Source organism: Leptosomus discolor, chromosome 6 (genome assembly GCF_034619465.1).
Source record: "Leptosomus discolor isolate bLepDis1 chromosome 6, bLepDis1.hap2, whole genome shotgun sequence".
Lineage (NCBI taxonomy): Eukaryota > Metazoa > Chordata > Aves > Leptosomiformes > Leptosomidae > Leptosomus > Leptosomus discolor.
In genome coordinates, this window is record NC_141396.1 from 17,012,650 (window position 1) to 17,035,574 (window position 22,925).

The 22,925-nt window shown below is 35.5% G+C and overlaps 1 protein-coding gene across 2 annotated transcripts in view; it reads left to right on the plus strand.

Moving 5' to 3' along the window:
* LOC104352288 (adhesion G protein-coupled receptor A3) overlaps positions 1 to 22,925 on the plus strand; it is a 280,884-nt gene that overhangs the window by 113,652 nt on the left and 144,307 nt on the right. For both annotated transcript variants that reach the window (XM_086466587.1, XM_086466588.1), the window contains exons 6-7: positions 737 to 900; positions 16,411 to 16,624. In XM_086466587.1, the coding sequence (XP_086322713.1) occupies positions 737 to 900; positions 16,411 to 16,624 (378 nt within the window). The remainder of the gene's footprint in view (positions 1 to 736; positions 901 to 16,410; positions 16,625 to 22,925) is intronic.

The following is a 22,925-nucleotide window of genomic DNA, read 5'->3' on the forward strand; positions in this document are numbered from 1 at the left end:
AGGACAATGGAATAAACATAGTAGAGTTGAATGTGAATTCAAACAGGATTGTTTCTAGCAATGCATTCCAAATGTAAATTATGCAGTATTTTGTATCAATGTCTGTCTCACTATTGATGGACTGCCATCTTCTATGCATCCCAGTGAAATGGATAACGCTGACAACTTGACTGGATTCCTGACTAGCCCAGTCTAACCATCCTGACTAGCATCCCTGGGTTTTTTCTCCTTTATGATCTTATACCTTGCCATTTTCATGTATTACATCATATGATAACTCTAATTACTCATACATTCGTGTTAAATATTTTTCCTGCAATTATAATAACAATTCCCAATTATTTATATTAAACGTATCCCTCTGAGATTTAAAAGTGTATACTATATGCTTCCATGGTCAAGTTTCTACTTAAAAGAGTTTTTAGTAAGTGAAAGTATGTTATAGTATGACTTTCTACAGTAGCACATACTCAAATTTAATTCAGTAGTCAGTGATGCTGTTCTGTAACCAAAATCAGAATTTTGGAAGAATGATTTTGAAGTCATTAACAGTGGGACAATGTGTGTTATTTGTCTCAGGGTATCTTTATAATTGTATGTCTATAATTATACATCCATATCCATGCATCTATCTAAATTAGTTCTCTTTGGAGTTAGATAATTTGAATCTAACAGAAGAAAGTATGTTTATGAAAATTGCCTGTGTACCAATTGTGATCTTTCTTTGCCTTTCTAGACATTTCAACACAGACTCGCTCATTTGTGACTGTAATCTAAAATGGGTCTTGCAATGGGCCAGAAATGCTTCAGTTCGAATAGCAGAGGAAACTGTTTGTGCTTACCCCAGTGCTTTACAAGGACTGTCATTTCGTAACCTGAAGGACAACCAGCTGACATGTGGTGAGCTGTACTCTTATTTAATGTCATAAATTGAAGTGGAATCCAGAGGAAATATTAAAACCCAGAAATGATGGCAAAAAAAGAGTAATGAATCTGACTTGCTTATAGGCACAAGAAATTCAGGTGTATGGCACTGAAAATACAGCTGAGATTGAAAGAGAATGGAAAAAATACAAGTTCCTTATTTCATACAAAATTTTATATATATATATGTATTTTACAGAACACCACTGTCCTGTCTATGTACTAGGAAACACATAATTATGATTTAAAACATTAACCCATGATACTAGCTCTACATTGTATACTGCATGAAACTGAGGATTCCTACAGTTTATAGAAGGTTCCTTTCAAGTTATATCTCTGACAGTGTGGCATAAATGTCAGATTTCATTCTTGTATTTTTCATTTTTATAAACCTATAACAGTACATTCTAGCACTGCGTCCCAGAAACGAACAGAATTTTTACAGTGAGCTTCACTCAGGTGCATTCTGTATTTGAAGATCTATAAGTGAATCGCTTTTTGGGAAAGATTTTCCACCATAGCAGACACGATGGATATGGTTTGAGGAAGGAAACAAAAGAATATTAATTAATAAAGAAAATTTGTCTCACACTGAACACTTTCTAGCAAAGAACAGTCTAAACCAGAGATTTTAAAACTATCACATAATACCGCAGAGAAAAAAATCATTGCCTAAGATGATGCTGGTGGGTCAGAAGTATAATTGCACATATACTTGATTATTCACAGAATCTTTGAATCTTTGACTTTCTTGAGTGACAGAAAATTGTTGGGATGGTGACTTTGCTAATGTCTTAGGGAGACAAAAGGAACGTCACTTTTGTCTTAATAACCACAAGAGGAATTATGTGCGTTGCTACACGTTTATAGCGGAAGGGAGATCAGAGTTGACTGGAGTAATAACAAAAAATTTGGTTTTAACAGCAAATACAGATGTTTATAAGTTGGGAGAGATGTGAAAGGATGTGAATACCAGCTATAGATGGTCTATCAGCTGAATTGTTAAGGAAACACAGATACCTGGCTGGAGGCAAATAAAGAATGAGCGCTTGTGAGCAAAAGGCAGAGGAGTTTTCAGTAGCCTGTATCACTGAACATTTGAAAATCAGCAATACTTCTCAAATATCAAACTGCCATTTTATAGAGACCCAGCATGGGCATCTCCACAGAGATCCATTTCTGAGCAGAAAAAGTCCTTCTGCTGAAAATGCTGGAATAGTCAGAAGAATTGATTAAGGGCTGTTAATTGGTATTTCCACGTTGCCTATGAATTTTACAGAGGAAATGAAAGCAATTTCTCAGAATTTCATACTTTAATTCCTAATAGGACTTCTTACCGTACCTCTGATACAGAATTTATAATGCCCATCTAGTTCTCAGTGCTATTTGTAATGTTCACAGAACACTTGACAAGGTTTGTAAGGACTGCCAGTAGCTTGACAGTGCTTTTAATGTCTGCAGAGCGCTTCACGGTGGTTATATTTGCTGAGCCTTCCACCAGCTCTGTAATGTCTGCCAGATACTTCACAGTGCTCATACCTATTGGGCAACTCACAGTGCCCACATCATTTAGCAATTTCATTTTCAGTAACTTAATTTGAATTTACGCATAATAGAAGGCTGTCTGGCACCAAAATAATAACAGCTATTGAGAATGTTTTAAAAATAATCTGTGTTGAAATATGCATAGAGCTAATCAAAGTAAGCATATCTTAAAGAAAATATTAAGCGATTTAAAAATTAAAAACTCCTGCATGTGAACATTTTCCATACTGACATTTGTATCTATAGTTACTGATCTTCCTTCTACATGCTACAAGATGTCAGGAGGTATTGCAGTCACAAGATGGGCAAAGAAAAGAAGAATGGAAGAGAAAAAATAAAAATAGAAGGGAAATGGCAAAGATCTTTGCAGGCAAGTTAAGGAATGAACCAAAAAGTTCATGCAAGGAAACTAGACAGTAAAAAAAAATTCTGAATAGCTACAGGGACCAGTTTACCATGAGCTTTTTAGATTTAGTTTATGTTTTGACGGGAGAAGAAATCATCTTTCAAATTTCTTTCTGGCAAATCTTTCTCATACATCTGATAACTCACAATAACCAAAGTAGTAACCTGTTGAAAACAGTTTAAAAACCTGCTTTGGGGATTTTTGTAAGAGTTAATTGCACATTTTTGGAATTCACAGGATTCGGCTTGCATATTTCATTAACAGCTTATAAGAACTACTTAAATCTTCTTTAACAAACATCTCCAACTCTTAGAAATGTTCAGCTATAAAACAATTTTTGGTAATGTTGGAAATAAGGCTGAAAAGTTAGTTTGTCTTCTGCCTTAATTATGAGGGACTGCAATGGATTCATAATGGTACGGATAGAGTATCTTTCTGAAAAATGGTTGTAAAATTGACTTCGTGCAGTGCCTTGCTTCTGTTTCTCCATGACTCCAAATAAAACTTACTCAATTTACAGGAGGAAAACAACATTTTCCTGAATAGCAGTGCTATAAATTCCACTGAGGGTCTGATAGGAGTCTGTGATTTTTCCTTGCACACATCAGCAACAGAAATGGATTCTGTAGGCCAAATTCTTCACTCAGGAAAGACCTGTATGAGTTTTTGTCTTAAGGGGATTGTGAAAGATTGCTCTTAAAGCTGAGTTTTCATTATATACACGGATGAATGAGATATAAGAATTTAGTTTCTCAGTCTGAAAGCAGTATTGATGCAATTGAACTAACAGCACTAAGCAGTAAAAGTTCAGTTGTTCTGCAAATTACAATTGATGTGTAACTCTGATGAAGCCTTTTTTCTGTTAGAAAGTGTTAATTTGTCAAAACAGATGTTTGGAAAAGTGCTGACTCTTGTCTCCCTCAATTAGAATTTATATTAAGTTTAGAAAGTAGTTGACATAATAACAATTATATTTAGAGAAATTATTTGGCTGAAAATGATGTAAATATTTACTAAATTATACAAAAAATATTGCAAAGGTCAAAGTAAAAAAATAATTTTAAAGTGCTTTAAGACACTATTATTTGTTTATTTCCAGCACAAAGAAAATTATCTAATTCTCCTGGGACAGAATAATGTTTCTCATGCAGGTCTGCTACAAATTAAAGTATTGCTTTTTGCATATATGTTTTCTCTACAAATGCTTATAAATAAGTAATTGGGACCATGTTATCACCTTTTTTTAATTAAAAAAGAATTTGCTTCAAAAATAATAAAATATAAAAGGATAGTAAGAAATGTATTTTTTTGCGTAGAGTTTAATGCATTTATACATAATAAATTACATTTTAATTCCTTATTATGCATTTTTCTGTGCAGAGAGTGGATAGGTTTAGTTCTTTTGTTGGTGTCAGTAACTTTTCAGGTTTACGTAGTCTACTGTCCTAATCTTGGTCATCATATTGTTGCATGGGCCTATAAAGCAGACAAGTTAAAAGAACTAGATGTAGTATCTTGTCAGTTTTCAGGAAATCTAACTGTAGAGGCACGCCTAGATTTTTTTCAGGTCACTTAGCTGTACTCAACCAGATGGTTTGATACGTATACATCCGCACCATCTCATCACAGCACTTTCAGGCTAGCCATTTTTGCTGTATGTCACCCTCCCTGTTCCTGTTGTTGTCCTTACCTTTCCTAGCAGTCTGCTCTAAGGCAGTCTGGCAGTAAGCCTGATAAAGCAGAGCTCATTCTAGCCCTTTGCATCTGACCCTTTCACAAGGAATTAGCTAATATAATCCCCCAAAACTGGGTTTACCCTTTTTATCTGTGTTCATGGAAACCAAGGCATGAGTCTTTTTCTTGGAAGAAATTGGTTACTTGTGTCTTTATTATGCTTCTACACTGAATTTTTATTTCCCAGTTCGTTATTTTCTGTGTTATATTCAATGTGAGAACATCTCCTTGCATATTGAACTGCTTCAACATAGGGCGGTAGGACAAGAGTTAAAAGAAGTTCCAAGATACAGCATTATTTATTCACCTATATTGTACGTATCTCTGCAAAAAACATGTTGTTGCAGTAATTACAACCAACAGGGGCAAGCGAAGACAATTAGCAAAGCCAGTATTAGTGAATGTTCTTCATATACCATCCTTAGACAAGAAACTTCCACAGTAAGAAAATAGATATAAGCTCAAATATTAGATACTTTCATTTTAAGATGCAGTCTCAGGGGAAAATGCGGTGCAAATAGAACTTGGAAAGCACAGAGTAATGGCAAATTACAAACCAAAATATCACAGCTGAGTAATTTTCCTGTCTTGTACTAACATGGCTGAGGTAGCATCTGTTTTTATGTAGCATCTCATCTATCTTAATGGGGGTAGGGTGGCAACCCTAGGCTCAGGAGACCGTTTTTCGAAGACTCTTGAGTATCCAGAAGCTGGTTTTGAATTCTCTTGTTGCTCCAGGTGCCCCACATTCACAAAAAATCCACTGCAGTGTGTTTCACATGGCCTAGAGGGGTTGTTACAGTGTTATTTTGAAAGTATGTACTATGACAAAACGTTCTGTTCATGGGTAGTGTGCCTGTTGGTTGTGATGAATAGAATGGCAACTGTTTACATCGAACTTGTAGTGGGAATTGTTTGGGTTGGTTCATAGTTTACTCATGGCATTAATAGTCAATTAGGACTTTCACTGTGGTTGACAGAGAATGAATACTCAAAATACAGAACTGGAGTTTTATCTGTGTAGGATCTGTATAATTAGGTTTCTAGCATGCCTTAGGGTGCTGCCTACTGGGAAAAGTGTTAACACTAAAGAACACCACAAATCTGTCCTACTGAAAATAGATGTGAGAAAGAGTGGAAGATAATAGCTACAAGTTTGTGTGTCCAACAGTGTTTGAATTATTACTCAGACTCTGAATTCTGTAAACTAAGGTAGTTTAAAGTGTTAGCTCATGAGTGAAATTAGCAAGTCATGACTTGTAAAATATTATTGAAATGCAGTTTTTTGGTATAATAGACTCCCTATTTAGGAGTGATACTTCAAAGGCAGGGATACCGGTCAAAAAGCTAGATCCTTTTCTGGCTTCTGTATTCTGCAAGACAATTCATTAAATGTTTCATAAAAAATGTAAATACTCTAGGAGGGAGGGGATATAGTTGTTTAGGAATTGTTTGTACTTAACCAGCATCTTGTCTTTTGTAGTTTGCCTCACTTCACTGAGAATCAGAGTATTCATCCTCTAGAGGAGCAAAGTCAGGTTAAAATGTAAGCACTTTCTGCTCTGATGCTCTGTACCTGTTCACACTGAAACTGGCACAAAGCAAAAAAAAGAAGAGAGCTTATTTATATTCTTTATGCACTATTTCTACTTGTGTTCTTAGAGATTCCTTGACCGTTTTAATATTTAATTTCTTACATAGAAAGGTATGAAGTGCTTTCATCATTACTTATGTACTCTCACATTTTCTAATCTGCATTTCTGATACTTAAATAGCAGCAGATTAAGGCAAATTTCTCTCAGGCCAGATGCAGCTTCCCAGTCTATTTTCATAAGGTTTGTTGTTGGGGTTTTTTTGTGCCATTTTACCTAAAATACCACCAAAATTCAGGACATTCAAGACAGTTAAAATCAATTAGGGTAATACTACTGGGGAAAAAAAAGAGAAAAAAAAAGAATATACTTCCTGTATAAAGTACTTTCATTTTTTGAAGCAGCTTTTTTTTTTTTTTAAACACAGATTCATAAAACACAGTGTGGCTTTAAATGCTTTCTCAGCAATGGTGGAATAGTGATGTTTTAGATCCTATATGTGTTGAAATGTCCTTATAATTTTGCCTGATGTACTTGCACATCATTTTCTCTTCATCCCTAGCAGGGTAAGTCTGTTTCCACTGTCCAATAGTAAGAACTTTGAAAGAGATATGTACTTTAAAAAATGCTAAAAATAGATTGGTATTGGGAAATTTTATCTTCGAAAGAAGACTTTTTCAACATTTAAATTTATACCTGAAATCAGCTGAATGCATTCAGCCTCATAATGCATCAGGTTTTTTAGAATACTGTCAAATACTTTGCGCTAGGGATATTGGGTGAGAAATGAGCTTGGAAGTTGCTTTTTTCCTATGATGACAAAAAATAATTATCTACATCACCATTCAAGTCTTAAAATTACAATTGTATATATATGCACATAGATTGTTCCTAAAAGTTTCTTTTCCTACATGAAATATATTGCAATAACAAATTCTTGCTCAAAGTTAACAAGGGACATTTTTTCTTCATTTCTTTCTCTCAATGTACACAGAACATTTTTTTGGTCTCATTTGTTATTTACTTAAACTTAGGGATAGGCTTGAGATTATTTTTTCAACCATTTATTTCTTCATTTACAAGTCATTCTTACGACATTATCACGATGTAAATATTGAACTGTGGGATTTTTTTAGTCTGTACTAATTGACTAAACTCAAAATCTCAAGTACAAAGAATGATGGATTAATTATCCAGATTTAGATTCCAGTCCTGCAGTTTCTTGGCAGCCTATAGATAGCCTGCTGCATTCATGCGGAGCATCATTGTCTTCAAGAACATGCAGGATCAAGTCTTCATCTCCAATTCTGCAGGGAGTGCCTAATCATATGAATAGGTCTAATTATATTGAAATAGGAATATTCACATTAGTAATCTTTCACAGGATTAGGTTTTGCAAGATATGGATAGTGATACAATTAGCTGTAGTTAAATTCTCTTGCAATTACTTCTATCTTACAATGTTAGCAATTCATGATATTTAATGACAAAATATTCATAGTAACAGAATGTCTATAAATCCAATAGTGTAACTGTACATTTGGGATCTGTCAAAGATAGATGTGGTAGATTCATTTTCTGTCAGAGCCAAGTGGCCATTTTGTATATCAAAGTTTGTTTTGAAGCTACCATTACGTAGTATGAAAAAAACAATACTCTAACCTTTTGGTCCAAATTCTAAATTTCTCATTCTAATATGATCAGTCTCAAGCGGGAGAAAGAAAGGAATATGTTGCCCTACATTTAATGTTAAACGTTAGTATCTAATTTCTCTAGTGGTAATTTAGAACACTGCTGCAAGGTTTGGGGCACAAAATTAATAATATTTAAAACTTATAAACATGTAATAACAGAAATATTAAAATGGTCATTTGAGAAATTGAAAGGAAACTTAAAGGATGAAGTTTTACTACTATGTTTTTTTCTTGCATCTGTGATGCCACATGAAAATATATTTCAACAGAACTTTTCATCCTTGAAATCTTGCTAATTTAGATGCTGGAGATTTACTCAATTTGTTTTTCTTACCATTGCTTACTCTCAAACTACATCAGAGGTTTTTAATTACACTTGTGCCTTATTTTCTACATTGCCTTTGTCTGCTTGTTCCAAAAAGCATGCTAAATAACTAAAGGAAAAATTAGCTAAGAAGTGGTGAGGAGAATATCAGTGAAACAAAGCCTCTTTACTCTTCAAAACTTCTGCCTCTGGAGACTTGATTGGCCATCTCCAAAAGCTGGTTGCTCATGAGCAAAGCAATGGTAAGACATCCAGCCTTGATTATGGAGTATCCCAGAAGATATATTCTTTATTCCTAACATGTACATTTATTTTTAACATGTGCATTAAAAGACTAGGGTTAAATTTTATACTGGTAGTTTCTAGATAAAATTTTATAAGCTTCTTTACCAAACCTATGTTAATATTGTCCAGTTAACAGCACTTACTACAGTTTGTTGTAATTAATCTTAAGTGTTCTTATGGGAAAGTTCCCTATAAAGCCTCCACCTTAACATTCTCTGTTCTAGTTAAGTGGAGTACACCATAGTGATATTTCACGTTTTTATAGTACATTTCATCATACAGCACTTTCTTTAATACATGTATAAAATGGCTGTCGAAAGCTGCAGTTTCTGACATTGTCAGCTGAGCTGAAAGGAGTTTGGAATGGAAAAATTTCATACAATGACTGGGACAAGTTCTTACTTCAACAGAACTGTCATTTGTTCAGCACCTTTTATGACTTTTTACATTTCTTTTTTGTTTGGCATTCTTGCAGCATGGATGGGTACTTATGCAGCCTGCTGGACTCTGGGCAATTAAGGGCAATCACTACCTCTTTTGGGACCTTCCTGCTGCCATATTTCTGCGGTCTGTGTGTAGTAATGATAGGAAAATAAAAAGAAGGTGGCTAGTGGTGCTCAAGGTTTGAACAATGAGTGCTACCGCTGCACTTCCCATTTAGATAAATCTAATTGATGTATTTTGTAGAGCTAGGTGCTTTACCTTGACACCCCTCAGCCTTTTTTATTAACTGCAAGCTGTACTCCGTGTGCATATCCATAAGCCTCCCAGCTTGTTTGCCATAAGGATAATTTCAGTAATCAAAATTAGCTTTCTAGCCATGCCTTCTGACTCTTACCAGTGAAGGAATTTGTGTTGATGAATCTTCCAATACCATAGCTGCCAATATGTCATGGTCTCCAAGTTTCAGGATGTGGCAAATAATCAAAAGCTCCCCAGCTTCTAAAGTAGACCTTTGGTACAATTTGAAAATGAGAAATTGAAAAGTGGTAGCAGTTTTGATAAGAAATCAGTAATGAAAAAACTCTTTTCCCTTTCTTTTAAATTTCTGCTAGATATGCCAATGCAAGACAAGGGCTTTATTTTGCCTGTGTGCAGATAATATTTTTGATTAATAGATTAACTGCACTGAAACCTTGAATTTCCTATTATGGAAATTTTTCAGGTAGCTGTGGCCAATTTACAAATTAATGTTATGATATTTGGCATTTATGTTAAATGCTATTAGGTGAAACCTTCTACCTCAGTATTTCTCTACCTCTACTTTCCTACCAAGTAAATCACTGCTGTAATCAGTAAATAAGCAGTATTCCACTGCTTACTCACTTAAAATGGTTGTAACGGACACAATGCATCAGTCCCTAGACCCAGTGCAAAATTTATAATTTATTTTCACATGGGCTTATAAATCTCAGGGAAACTCCTGTAAAGAAGGACAGGTTAAATGACTTTGTCATGGCTGGACTTGTCATCCACCTGCTGAGTGCTGACTGAAGCCTGTATGACTTGGATTTGCTAAAAGTGACTGGATTTGAATTGTACTTTTTCCAGCTCAGTCTGTCTTCCTTGATTTCTACACAGGTGTAACTTATTTTAATTAAATCTGAGAAGTTATGAAATCCAAGAGCTTCTCAGTGAGGTTGTCATCCAAAAGCTATGTTTGTAGCTCTTCTTGGCATAACTGCACTGAATTTATTTTTCTGTTTTGTAGATATGGAGTATATTTATGAGGTTAGCTAATACAGATAACTGAAGCACCAATAGCAGTGGACTGTGACAGCCTGGGCTCACCCTACTTCTAAGTCAGGATAAGTCCCTGGATTGCTACTTCTGTTCAGCTCCCTGCAGCAGCGTCTACATTCTCATCAGTGCCTCAGTCCACTGACTCTGCTATGCCTGCTCATAAGACATGCGTCCTTTCTCTCTCTTTTTCTCAGCTTTGACGGTTTTACAGAAGTTTGCAGGAGTAAAACGCAATACAAAATTTGTAACAAATGAAACCAGCATACATGTCTGAAGTCTTGCTCTGTGGTTAGTAGCTACCACTTCAGTGTAGCACTTAGCATTACAAAATAAACATAAACCTGTGGTTGAATTATGCGATGCTGCGAAAAAATACATCTACTTTATGTTCCTGTCTGAAAAGCATGTATGACGGTGAAAGGGACTGATAAAATGGTGTGGAATATGCCTTACCCTGCCAGCATTATGAACCTGGTGGAAATAAGAAGCTGTTACACAAGCAGAAGCTCCAATTTTGTCTGCAGTGATTGGTAAATGAACATGATGCAAAGCTTTCTTGTCCCAAGCCCAAAAGACTTATCTTGTTTTAATGTGTTTAATACATGTTGGCATTTGTATTTTCTTGATATGTTAAAATTGGAGCCAGGCAAAGCTTTTATTAAAACTGAAGCTTGGCTCCAGTTCTGTATTCATTTTTGACTTCCTTGGCATATGGTGCTGTCTGTGACCTTCTACACCAAACCTTTCATTATTGTCAGCAGATTTTGCAATACGGAAATTTGTGCTGGTGTACTAGCATGTCCCCTTCTTGGCAGAACTAGCCTTCAGAGCAATTCAGATCACTCTTTTCTTCAATTCCATTCAGTAAATATCAGGATGTGATTTGCTGTGTCAGCAATTCAGATTTTTAACTGATGTTTTTCAGTTTGGTTTTCCTCATTTTCATCTGTCCTTTTCATTGGACCAGTTCCTTTAGTTTGTCCTCACTTCCAGCTTCCCCCCACTGTGCTTTCCATGCACATTCCTTTCCCACTGAGATTGTACACAAATATTAGAGCCCTAACTCACACTTTTGTCAGCAGGATGTGCCACACTCTGTAGGCACACTCAGTTCAAATAAAAAGCCCGTTGGCAATACAATAAATCAAATGATTAACAAGAAGCAAAATGCCAACCTCTGGCTTTTTTCTGTCCCAAAAGCTTGTAGTGCATCATAGGAAACTGAATTTTCTACCAAGAGGCAGAAATCAATGATGCATCCCAAGACATCAGCACTGTAATACTGCATTGCTATGTGGGCAACCTGGAGAAACCTGTGGATTTTCCTATTTCTGACTGTGTAAAAGCTGCTAATATCAAACAAAGCCAGTTAATGAGGACCAGAAAATTTATAGCAGAAAACTGTGTTTATGGTAAACTGAACAGTGGAATGTGGTAGTGTAGTAACCAGGATTATGCACTATTGTAGCTATTTAGGTGTAGAGAGTTGTGCTGCCCAGGTTAAGGTTATGCAGCAGAAAATCAGTAAACATGTCTGGGGTAGGACGTTTTCATTTTTCTCTGGTCATGTCTGCAACACCTTGTGCTGGTTGTGTTGGCCAATGACTAGGCAACTTTCTCTGGTGTTTAGACAAATCTATTGCATGGGCCAGGTTTTGTGCTCACAGATTTGCTTTTGATCTTTCACCCAGAAAACAGTAGGATCCATTCATTAGAAGTGCATACATTCTAAATGTGACCGTATTGTATTTAAAATGTAACTAAAATACAGCTTAGAAATGCATTTTATGTTATGTCTTTTACAAGCATTTGTAATCCATATATGTTCAGAGACAACAGTGTATCCTTCACATTCTTCTCCTTTCTATCTTTTAAAACAGCAAACAAAAAAGAAGGCCAAAATTAGATACAAAAGGAACTATTTTTAGAATCTCATGAACTGAATTGTAAGGAAGACAGAAAGTATTTAATGTGTGTGCGTGTGGGTGAGAGAAATCATTTTATAAAGATATTAAGGGCATATGCTTTGAGAGCTTCAGTGCACCTTGCTGTTTTTCTACTTTACTAGTAGTTATTAATTTCTATTTTCTTTTTCAACTTTGTATACATCCTGGGGTGCTGCATGCAATAAAATGTGCAGGGGTATACTTTCTGTGAGAAGGAGTCTTAAATGATACTCTAATTCAGTGGTATTTGTGTAACCTGATTCCTCCTCCGTATATCCTCAGTATTCTAGTCTAGAGCTAATCTGAAACAAGACTGGATCGCATAAAGAACCTGGCCTTCAGTCAACAAAACCCTTTTCTGCTGAGAAGTGAAAGATAAAGAAAAAGATGTAATTACTGTAATGACAGGTTAGACCTTTAGTTTCATGCTGCAATCAGTGATTCCTGTGGTGCTCTGCTGCAATCATGGTTTAGTGCTGACTAGAGAGACAAGACAGGTAAAGACTGTAAAGCACTCCAGCAGCCTTTGATCTAAATGCCTATAAGGAGAGTCACTTCTTATTTGCAGGTGGTAGTACTGGCTCCAAACTGGAGGGCAGCAGAGTCAGTTGTGTTGGAAGGACAATCTTGGAATATTTTTCATGTGTGTAAAAATTAAATACATAAAATTCCCCTAAGTTATTTCCTCCTCTTGCAGGATACAATAGTAAACTGTATCTGCCATGCACACAGGCACACATGCATATATTAACATCAGAGATGATCTATATTTATTTGGTCTTTAGTAATCACATAATCAAAGAGAAAATTTCTGTTGTGTAGCGATATGCTTGCCAGAGCTGTTATATTTCAAGTGCTGTCAAATTAATGCCAAAATTATCCAAATACTTTCAGAATTTCTTACTTCTTGCTTTATTCTCAAAGTCAAGCTTGAAAACGTGTGTACAGCATTAGTAAATACTTTTATTTTTATTCTGAATTTGAAGGATTGTTGGATTATGGATTTAAAATAAGTATTTCCAGCTGATGCTGATGGAACTATAGTGGTTTTATAGCCATTAAGGATAAAGGGTATTGGCCCTAATCCTGAACCTCTTATTGATGCAATTAATCCTTATATCTGTGAGCTGTGTCACTGAAGTCAAATGGAACTTTTGCATGAGTAATAGTTGCAGAACCAGCCTCAGTCATTTAAATCATGATTATCCCTGGAAAACAACTGAAGATTAGCTCTGGTAATAATTTTTTTTGTAGACATCATGGAGATTAAAAGCAGATGTTTTGCAGAAGTACTTAAGTGTACCCTTCATGGTCTGCAAATGTCGTAATCTGTAGAAATTTTACTACTTTCATTTGTAAAATAAGTTTGCAGCATTATTTGTCAATTTGGCCAACCCAAATAGGTACATTCTCAAAGAGCTCAGCTGGTTGGAAGGATATCGTTTCATATCATATCATAGAACAGTTTGGGTTGGAAGGGACCTCGAAGATCATCTAGTTCCAACCGCTGTACCATGGCAGGGACACTTCCCACTAGACCAGGTTGCTCAAAGCCCCATCCATCCTGGTCTTGAACACTTCCAGGGATGGAGCATCCACACCTTCCTTAGGCAACCTATTCCAGTGTCTCACCTCCCTCACAGTGAAAAATTTCTTCTTAATATCTAATCTAAATCTACCCTCTTTCAGTTTAAAGCCACTACCTCTTGTCATTTCACTACACTCCCTGATAAAGAGTCCCTCTCCATGTTTCCTGTAGGCCCCGTTTAAGTACTGGAAGGCTGCTAAAATGTCTCCCTGGAGCCTTCTCTTCTCCAGGCTGAAGAACCCCAACTCTCTCACCCTGTCTTCGTAGGAGAGGTTCTCCAGCCCCCTGATCATCTTTGTGGCCCTCCTCTGGATTCACTCCAACAGGTCTGTGTCCTTGTGTTGGGGGCCACAGAGCTGAATGCAGGATGTAGATAAACTAGAGGTTGTATACATGAGTAAGGAGGGATTTCTGAAGCCTGCCCTTTATAGTCTCAGCAGACTTACAACATTTCAGTAAATAGTAGCTAGCCCCTTAATCCTCTGTGTGCTTCTCCCGGCCAGCAATATCACATATTCACTCGTGTACAAATCCTGTGTATTATGCTGGCCGGCATTCTTACTCTGTAAAAACGTGGAAGTGAGCCCTCTCACTGTTTATGCAAAGCAGGAGATGAACATACTATTTAACATTTAAATTCCCCAATAGTATTGAGGGCCCAAAGCTAGGTTTATAAATGCAGCCTCTCACAATTTAAGTGTTCCACAGACAACATTTGAATGACATAAAGGAGCATGTTAAGGTGGCATGCTGAGTAAGGAGAGGAGCAAATGCTATTGGTTGTCCAAAAGTTTTAGCAATTGTAGAACCTGTGATTATGGCTTGCAATCTGGTTAGGCATGGTTAAGTTAATCTGTATTTATTACAGGCAATGGAGGATTCTGAGGAGAAAGTTTAAAGAAGTTAAAATGGTGAGCAGTGAAATGGAAAAAATAAAAAGTCAAAGTACTTGCCAGAAAAATAGATTTTTGAGATAGTTACTAGTGATGCAAATGTGGAAGGGTGGCCTTTCAGCTGACAACCCTGTAACCTGGGTAGATACTAGTGATGAGAGGGCTTTAAATGAAACCAGAAGGAAAATAGGGAAGAGGAATATCTAGCTTAAAGATTCTCTTTCCTCATCAAGAAAGTGTAGAAGCATTTCCAAGGTGCAAGACTGTAGACATTTTGTCTCAGATGAGATTGCAGCAGTGGTTATAAAATGACTCAGGCTGAGTCAATTGTTTTGGCACTGTAGGCTGAGGTGAAAAGCTTGTATTTTAGGAACTGTTATGCAGGATGTTCATGGTAGTGTGTTTATCAATCACATATGTGAGTCTTTAGTATTTTTATTACCATTAGAATTTTGTGCAATGATGACAAAGTATCAGGGGTAGTAAATTTCTTCTCCTGCCTAAGAAGACTGTCAGGAAAAAAAGAAAATAAGGTTTTCCTTTATTCCTTATTATCGCATAGAAGATGATCTTCTTTCTTTAGATGCAGAGCCTCTGTTTCAATTACTTTTCCTAAAATGCTTCTTTTCAATGTTCTGCTACAGATTTAAAGAAATAGCATTAATCTCATAAGGTATAGAAAATATTTTACGGAAGTTCTGTTAAGGTAGTTTCGGGATCTAGAAATGGAAGAAAACAAGTGCTGTCTAGAGATTCAGTCTCTACAGAGACTGTAGGATTGAAGGATATAGCCTTCAATCACTGTCAAATCTATGAAATTAGCAGACTTTCAGCAGGGCCAAAAATGCATATGCCCTCCAAATTTACAGTGCTATTTATTTTCTAAATGTGTTTAGGTATTTGTGTTTGTGATTATGGCAGCTGTTTTTTGTAATATTCTGCTTAGATTATGCAATATTCTCATTATTGGGCTATTTCTTGGGGAAAGACAGGTGAGATAAAATTCATTGAAAAAAGATGGCAAAGTGTACTGCACTACTAAAAGGCAAAAAGAACTATTTAGATAAATATTTAATGTTGGGTAAACATCTAGAGAATAAAGATGACTTGTGGAAGATGCAGAAGGAACAGGGAAATGACAAATCATAGGGACAGTTGAACTTCAGGGGAAAGTTTGTTATTAGCCTTACTAGTATCTAAATTCCAGGCATATGAGCAGTTTAGGCTCTCTGGAGTGAATACATGTCATTCTGGAGCGCAGTGGGAATTTCATCCACTGACAGTGAAGTGGTCTTACAAATGTTAACTGTACCTATATTAATAGCTGGTTTTTGTTTTGTTTTTAATTCAAAGACTGTTGGGTTTTGTTTGTTTGTTTTTTCTGTATACCTCTGTAGTAAAGCATCCTGCATTGAGAAGGAGTCTGTTCTGGAGCATCCCAAAAGATCCCTTCCAACCTCAACCATTCTGTAAACTATTCTGTGAAACCCATTTTCTGTAGATATTCTAGTAATCCTGTAATTAACTGGGCTTACACCAATGAAAGAAATGTGATTTTTAGAACTGACAACATGATCAAACTTAAGTGGGTAGTTTGTGGACATATCTTTTATATTAGTGGTTTAACGTGAAGATCTAGGAAGCTAGAATTATATACCATTAGTTCACTTACAGTATTCATAGGAATTCATTGTGACTTTTTTTCCTTATTTTTGTTTTGTTTTCCCTGCAGCTGGGCCTCTGGAACTACCTCTGTTTGAGCTGATCCCATCACAAAGACAAGTGGTTTTTCATGGAGACCGCTTACCATTTCAGTGTACTGCAACATATGTTGACAATACCACCCAAGTACATTGGTACCATGCTGGTCGCCTGATCGAAACAGATGAAGAGAGTGGCATATTTGTGGAGGACAGCATCATTCATGACTGCTGCCTAATTACACGGTAATGTATACCCCTTGCAATAGACAGACTTGTAGGCAAGGTGAACAGATTCAACAGTTGCCATAAGCCTTATTAAAACATGGATCAGGAGTTGTTTTATTTGAAGTGATTCAGTTGCACATTTCAAAATTTTTACCTGTTTGTGTTCAGATTCATGACTGGGAATAGCTGTGCTTCCAAATCATATTTCTTGTGTCTGAGTATCCAGATTTGAGCAACTATGGGTTTGAAACAGATAAAAAGTTTCTTACATCATAAACCATGAGAAGAAACTGAACTTCGAATAGCTTCAGTAGCATGTGAGAGTGACTGACAGCCAAACTACTTCTTCCTGATGACATTTAGGAGTTTGAATTGTGATCTACCTGTGAAGAACTATCAATTTAAAAGGCTTAGATTAATTTTTGTAGGTTCCAATATACTGGATCCTGTATTATTTAGTGAGCTATTCTCGTATTTATTTCTTATTAAAATATTTCTCCACTTTCTATGACTTTTACCATCTGCGTGCTGGAGAGATGTAGAGGTCTGCAGAAACCTTTACTGATGTGAAAAATGCGAGAGGAATGAAGTAGAATAGTTTTCTATTAAAGAAATAACAACTAATATTTGGCAATGACCATATCATTCTAGTTTTGTGACAGTTTTCCCTTTTAAATCTTATTTAATAAATTATTTTATATTTCTGGTTTTATTTTTGGTTTTCATCATAGAATATTGGCTTGTCACTAAAAGCTGCTAAACTGTTGCATGCATACTTTTGTCCTCTGCCAATTTCCATCACTGATCAAAAAAAGAGTCTGATTCTTTGTAGAAGATGGAGTGAAAATAGCTATGCTAATTAGCTCTGGATCATCATTAACATCTTTTTAGTCTGCCAGTTTCTATTAATATAATTGACCTGAAATGCTGCTTGAACTATCAAATGAAAGTTACAAAAGGAGTCAAATTAATTCCTCTCCACTGGGGTCTTTTGATTTTATTGATTTTAATTTCATCTACTCACTGCTTATTTGACCCCTTTTTGAGTCATATAGATCTAGAGGCGTATTCTCACAGCTGCTGGCTTTCTTCTAATAGCAATGTGTATGGCTATAGCAGATAATGAAAAAAGACTATTAGACCAGTTAGTATGCTAAGTGCATGAACTATTACATAACTGCAGAGTCACTTAGACTAAAGCATATTCTTCTTATTTCTATGATATCAAAATTCAAAGACATGCTCTTAATCACCTCATTATATTTTTCAACTGAATTATATTTTGCACTATATGAGCAATTTGTGCAGCATAGTAATAAATGGCAATAAGTTGTATACAACTGTTAAGATTTTCAAAATAACTATCCTTTCAAAAAAGCTATTTTGAAAGTAGCTTGACTGAATTTTACCTTATATTACTTAATTTTTGCCAGACTAAGATAAAAATCATTGTATGGTAGGCAATATTTTAATAAGGATGGTTGATCTGCTACCTGCCTCTTTTACTGTGTCATGAAATAGGTGACCTTGATGCTTATGTTGCAGTATGCATTGGGACCAGGTATTTAGAAAGAACGTTCTCTAAATAGCTCATCATATTTGCTGTTACAGACTGGAAAAATACATTGACTTGTCCAAGTTGTATGATACAGACAGTCAAAATGAGACAAAATATTTTTTTAATTAAACTCAGAATCTTTAAACAGCTATTTAAAAGTGTACATTTTAATTGCTCGTATATTTGAGCTATATGTTTCACTTCACAATGTAGTAAGGCATCAACGTTGCATTTACTGTACAGCATGATCCTTATCCAGTCAAAAATGCTAATACTCAAGCAGTCATGCCTCTGCCTTGATCAAGGGGCTGATCAAAATTAACTTGCTAAAGACATGAGAGACCTATACTTTTGAAACTAGCTTCCATACTATTTTGAAGTCAATTACTTTTTTATTATAAATTATAAAGATGTATTGTCTCTTCATGTAGAAAATGAGAAAACATTGGCCAAGTTATGATTGCAGAAACTCTTTTCAGCATTTCTAAATTTTAATCCCATCATCATGATGTGTATTCTATAAGTCCATTTATATAATTATTATTATTACATGTTAAAATAATACGTAATAGCATACTTATTACATGTTACAATATTATGTATTAATATGCTTGTTACATGCTATTACACACTAATTTGTGATAGTTCTTAAGGCTAAATCAGTTATTCGAGGCACTGTGAAGCGTCAGAAAGATTATGCCTCCCTGAGCATACTTTTTTTGGAGTAAAAATTAAGGTAATTTAAAATCAGTTCTTACAGTGTCATATTTTGCCTTCCTATACCTACTCTTTATAGCAAATGTCCACTGTCTGTAGCTGTGATTGCACTAAAGGACAGACTTTGGCTACTTAGCCATTTAAAGATTTCTGAAGCTAGTTTTGAACAAAGAGGTGTAGTCCTTTTCCAAAAGCTGCTTATTCAAACATTTTTAGATGGTTATTTTATTGGGTAGTTACAGAATTTCTGGATGTGGGTTTGTAACACAAATATCATACTAAAGCTTTCTGTTTTATTAACTGTCACAGTAGAAGGATAAAATATCCAAATGTGTATTTTTTTGTCTCCTATGATAAAGCAGAATAAACCAAAGTAACTGTTTTTGTTGCAATAATTAAACTAAAGTTTTGAACTGTATTCCGGCCTATGACACTTTTCTTGGCAAGGAATATTCCCTTGTAGGAGATCTTGAGAAGGTGTTTTCAATTCTGCGCTAGCTCACACTTACCATTTCTTGCCAATGATAATAATATTTGATTTTGCTCATGTTGAATATTCTGTCATTATGCCTGTGTATAAATGTCATAGTCATACACGAAAATGTAAATGTGATGTGGAAATAATTTCCTATAATCTGTGAATGGATCTAGCTGAACTTGTTACTTGTGTTTCCAGGAAGACAGCCTAATTTCTTAAGCCTGGAATATTAGATTATCAGTTTGATCACAATAAGCAGCAATGAAACAATCCGTATCCCTGAAGCCACATAGAAGGCAGATTATGTACGATTCTCTGCAGCACAGCATCTTTCCAACTTCCCCACTGTTCCCTTTCAGTGTTTGGCGAGGGTAGCAGGACAGTTATTAGAATATTAAACTAAAAAAGGAAAATATTTTAGTTTTGTGAACCAAGCAACTCTGCAGTAGTAGAGAGACCTTAATTTTCAGGAGTTTTCTTATTTACCACATAGACTATAATGTCAATTTTAAAGTCGTCTTAGTTCTATTCTGTAAATACTTGTGTGGAGTGTTTAACAGTGCTTATGCCTCTAATGGTTATAATGACTGCTTTGGGACCATTACAGTTCACAAGTGCTCATTCTGAAAACGGTAAACTGTGAAGAAAGTTAAGAACCCATAGAAAGGAGTGCTACAACTGGAGAAACTAACGTGCTCTCAACTAAACCTAGTATAGGAGGTGCTAGTATCAGAAGTGTTTTTCAGATTTAATTTTTGTTAAGTTACATAGATAGATTTGCCAGTGGAAACAGACTATTAAGTCTCAACTGTGATCCCCCAAAATATTATTTTTTGTCTTAAATTCTGTCCAATGTATTTCAGTCTTCTAAATATGGCTGCCAAATAGAGGTTTTGTTTAAAAAAAAAAAAAGTAAGCTTAAAAATCTAGGATTTTTAAAGTATCTAGCATTTCCTTACATTTTGACACTAGTCAATGCTAATATGAGATGATAGAAAGTAAATAATGAAAGAAATAATAATGTTTGAGATAAGAGAATATGGAATGACAGCTAATCTTTTAGGTGTAACAAGGAGAGGGGCAGTAGTAAGAAAACTGATTTTAAAATTTATACATAAAATGTGTATATTCATTTCTGAAAGCTGCTTTTAGAGGTATGTGATTATGTGAAAATCTCCAAAACTTCCATCTGCAAAATAAATGTCTGACATCAAGGAAGAGCTTCAAATCATGATCTACTTGTACTGTAATAGTGAAGAAACTAGGAAAAAAATTAGAAAGGAATGAAATTTTGTGGATTAATTTTTTTTATCATTTTTTATAATCTAAAGAGGGTTTTGACTTCAATTAATAATTTTTAAGTGAAATGACCACTGCAGCTGTTTGTAAAGAATTTGGAATTTGGCTAAGATAGTTTCACTAAAAGAATAAGGATTGTTTAAGATGATTATTGGAAGAAAATCAATTCCAGGAGTAGACAGGTGGAATTATGAGAAGTTTGAGATCCAGGCAGACATTCTGTAAAGAAAGACAAAAGCATTCCAGAACTTCTGGGAGAAAAGCAGAAATTCTATGCCTATTTTTGTGGAAAGGATCCAAATGACCCCTGTACTTTCTTAAAGGTTTGTGGCAAGAAAACTTCTGGAAAAGATAGGAAGCAAGCAGTAGTGGTGTAGACTGATAATAGATTAAGAACAGTCTGAAAATGGTGTATCACTGGTGAGTGTGTTGCTAGGGTGGATACACAATTGGAAGTTCAGACATGTGCCAAATCATGGCAAAGTATTGGAGATTCACTCCACACAAGATTAACAAAAATAAGTGTTAGAACAGATCCAGAGAATCTGATTCAGAAATGCAGATATTTTATAATCTCTGTGTTCTGTTGTCATGAGCATTTGGAGATGAGCAGCTGAGGATCATACTGAGAAACCCAGAGAAATCAGCAGAAATTGTTTAGTGCTGGTATTTTGTTGGTTCACTTATTTGACTCTGTTTGACCTTTCATTGTTGAGCACTTAGGAAAGAAATGAAGCAAAATAACCATTTAAACTGTAAATCAATGTTTCTGTATTCTTTTGAGATTGCTTTCAACCCTATAGCCAGTGGTCTACAGCTTACTTCAGGCACTATAGTATACTAATACTACAAAAACCAAAAGCAGCAATCACGATACCCTCTACCGTTAAAGGAATAGATCTTTATGTAAGAATTGTGCTTTGCCATAAAAACTATAGGCTTAATTTGGATAACTGCTTATTGAAACATGACTGAGAAATAGATATTTTCACAGAAAATATATGTAAGTATTTTTGGCTGATAGAATCAAAAAGCCTTGAAAAAATAGTAAGTCAGTCCTGTAAAAAAAATTGTGATGGAGTCATTCTTGCATAACTTTAAGAGAATACCTTTTTTTTTTTTTTGATGTTAAGACCAGATTAAGAAGATGTCTTGCACTAAATATTGACCTTTCACTTCCATCTCTGCCTACTTCCTGCAGCTATGTGTGGATCCAGCCAGCCACACAACTGAAATGAAATGTTAAGAACAAAAATTTGCACTCTCCCCCACCCCCCATGAGGGTGAATCAATAGAGTTTTGCTTTGATTTTTTTAGGGCCAGAGTTATTTTAATGTGGCCCTTCAAACACCTGCAACTATACAGCTGTGGAGATGCTGTACTGCAGCGGTAGTCTGGAATGAACATCTCAGGACTGGCTCGTTTTAAATTACTTTTCCTGTCAACACCACTGTAAGGTTTAATTATACATTTTCTCTTAGTCCCAGCAGTAGTTTGTAACCTGGTGCATCAGCTGTGATTATCAGAGCAATTCTGACTTACGTCTAGACTCTGATGTGCTCCTCCTACCAGGTCAATCACCCTGGATACTGGTGAAGCAAACCATTTCATTAAAGCAAAACATGTTAGAAATGTTAAAACAAGTAACTGAATTACTTTTTACTTTTCATGTATTTCAATCAATTCAATATAGATAAAGTGTGGAGTTCCTTCTGGACTTACAGAAGGTTTTTTTGCTCCATTAGCATGCTGGACTTCCATGAAAATAGGTTCCAGCCTCTCCCATTCTTTCTTCCTTCAGGGTAAAAGAACCCTATTTTTAATTGTTTATGGTATTTTGATTGGATGAGTCCTGGCCATCGAAAAACAAAGTTTATACTGTTGGAGATAATTATATACTGGAGAAAGAACAGAGATTGTTCCTGAGATTCTTATGTAGGACTCTGCTATGTCTTACCTCCTTTTTAGATCTTCCCAGATTTCTTGAAGGTCAGAAAATAAAACAGGTCAGTGTTCTAGCCCTAATATACAATTTCTCTATCCCATAAAGTATCCATTAACTAATTAATTTCTGCATTTCTACCATCATCAGTGATGAGGGAGAATGGGAAATTCTGTCAAAGTAGTGTGCATTTGACAAAAAACTTGAAATTATAAAATTAATGTAGTAGTTTTTTGGTTTGTTTTCTTTTGGGTGTTGTTTGGGGTTTTTTTTTGTGTAGGCTTGGGTAGGGTTTTTTGCTGGTCCCAGTAGCATGTAACCTAAT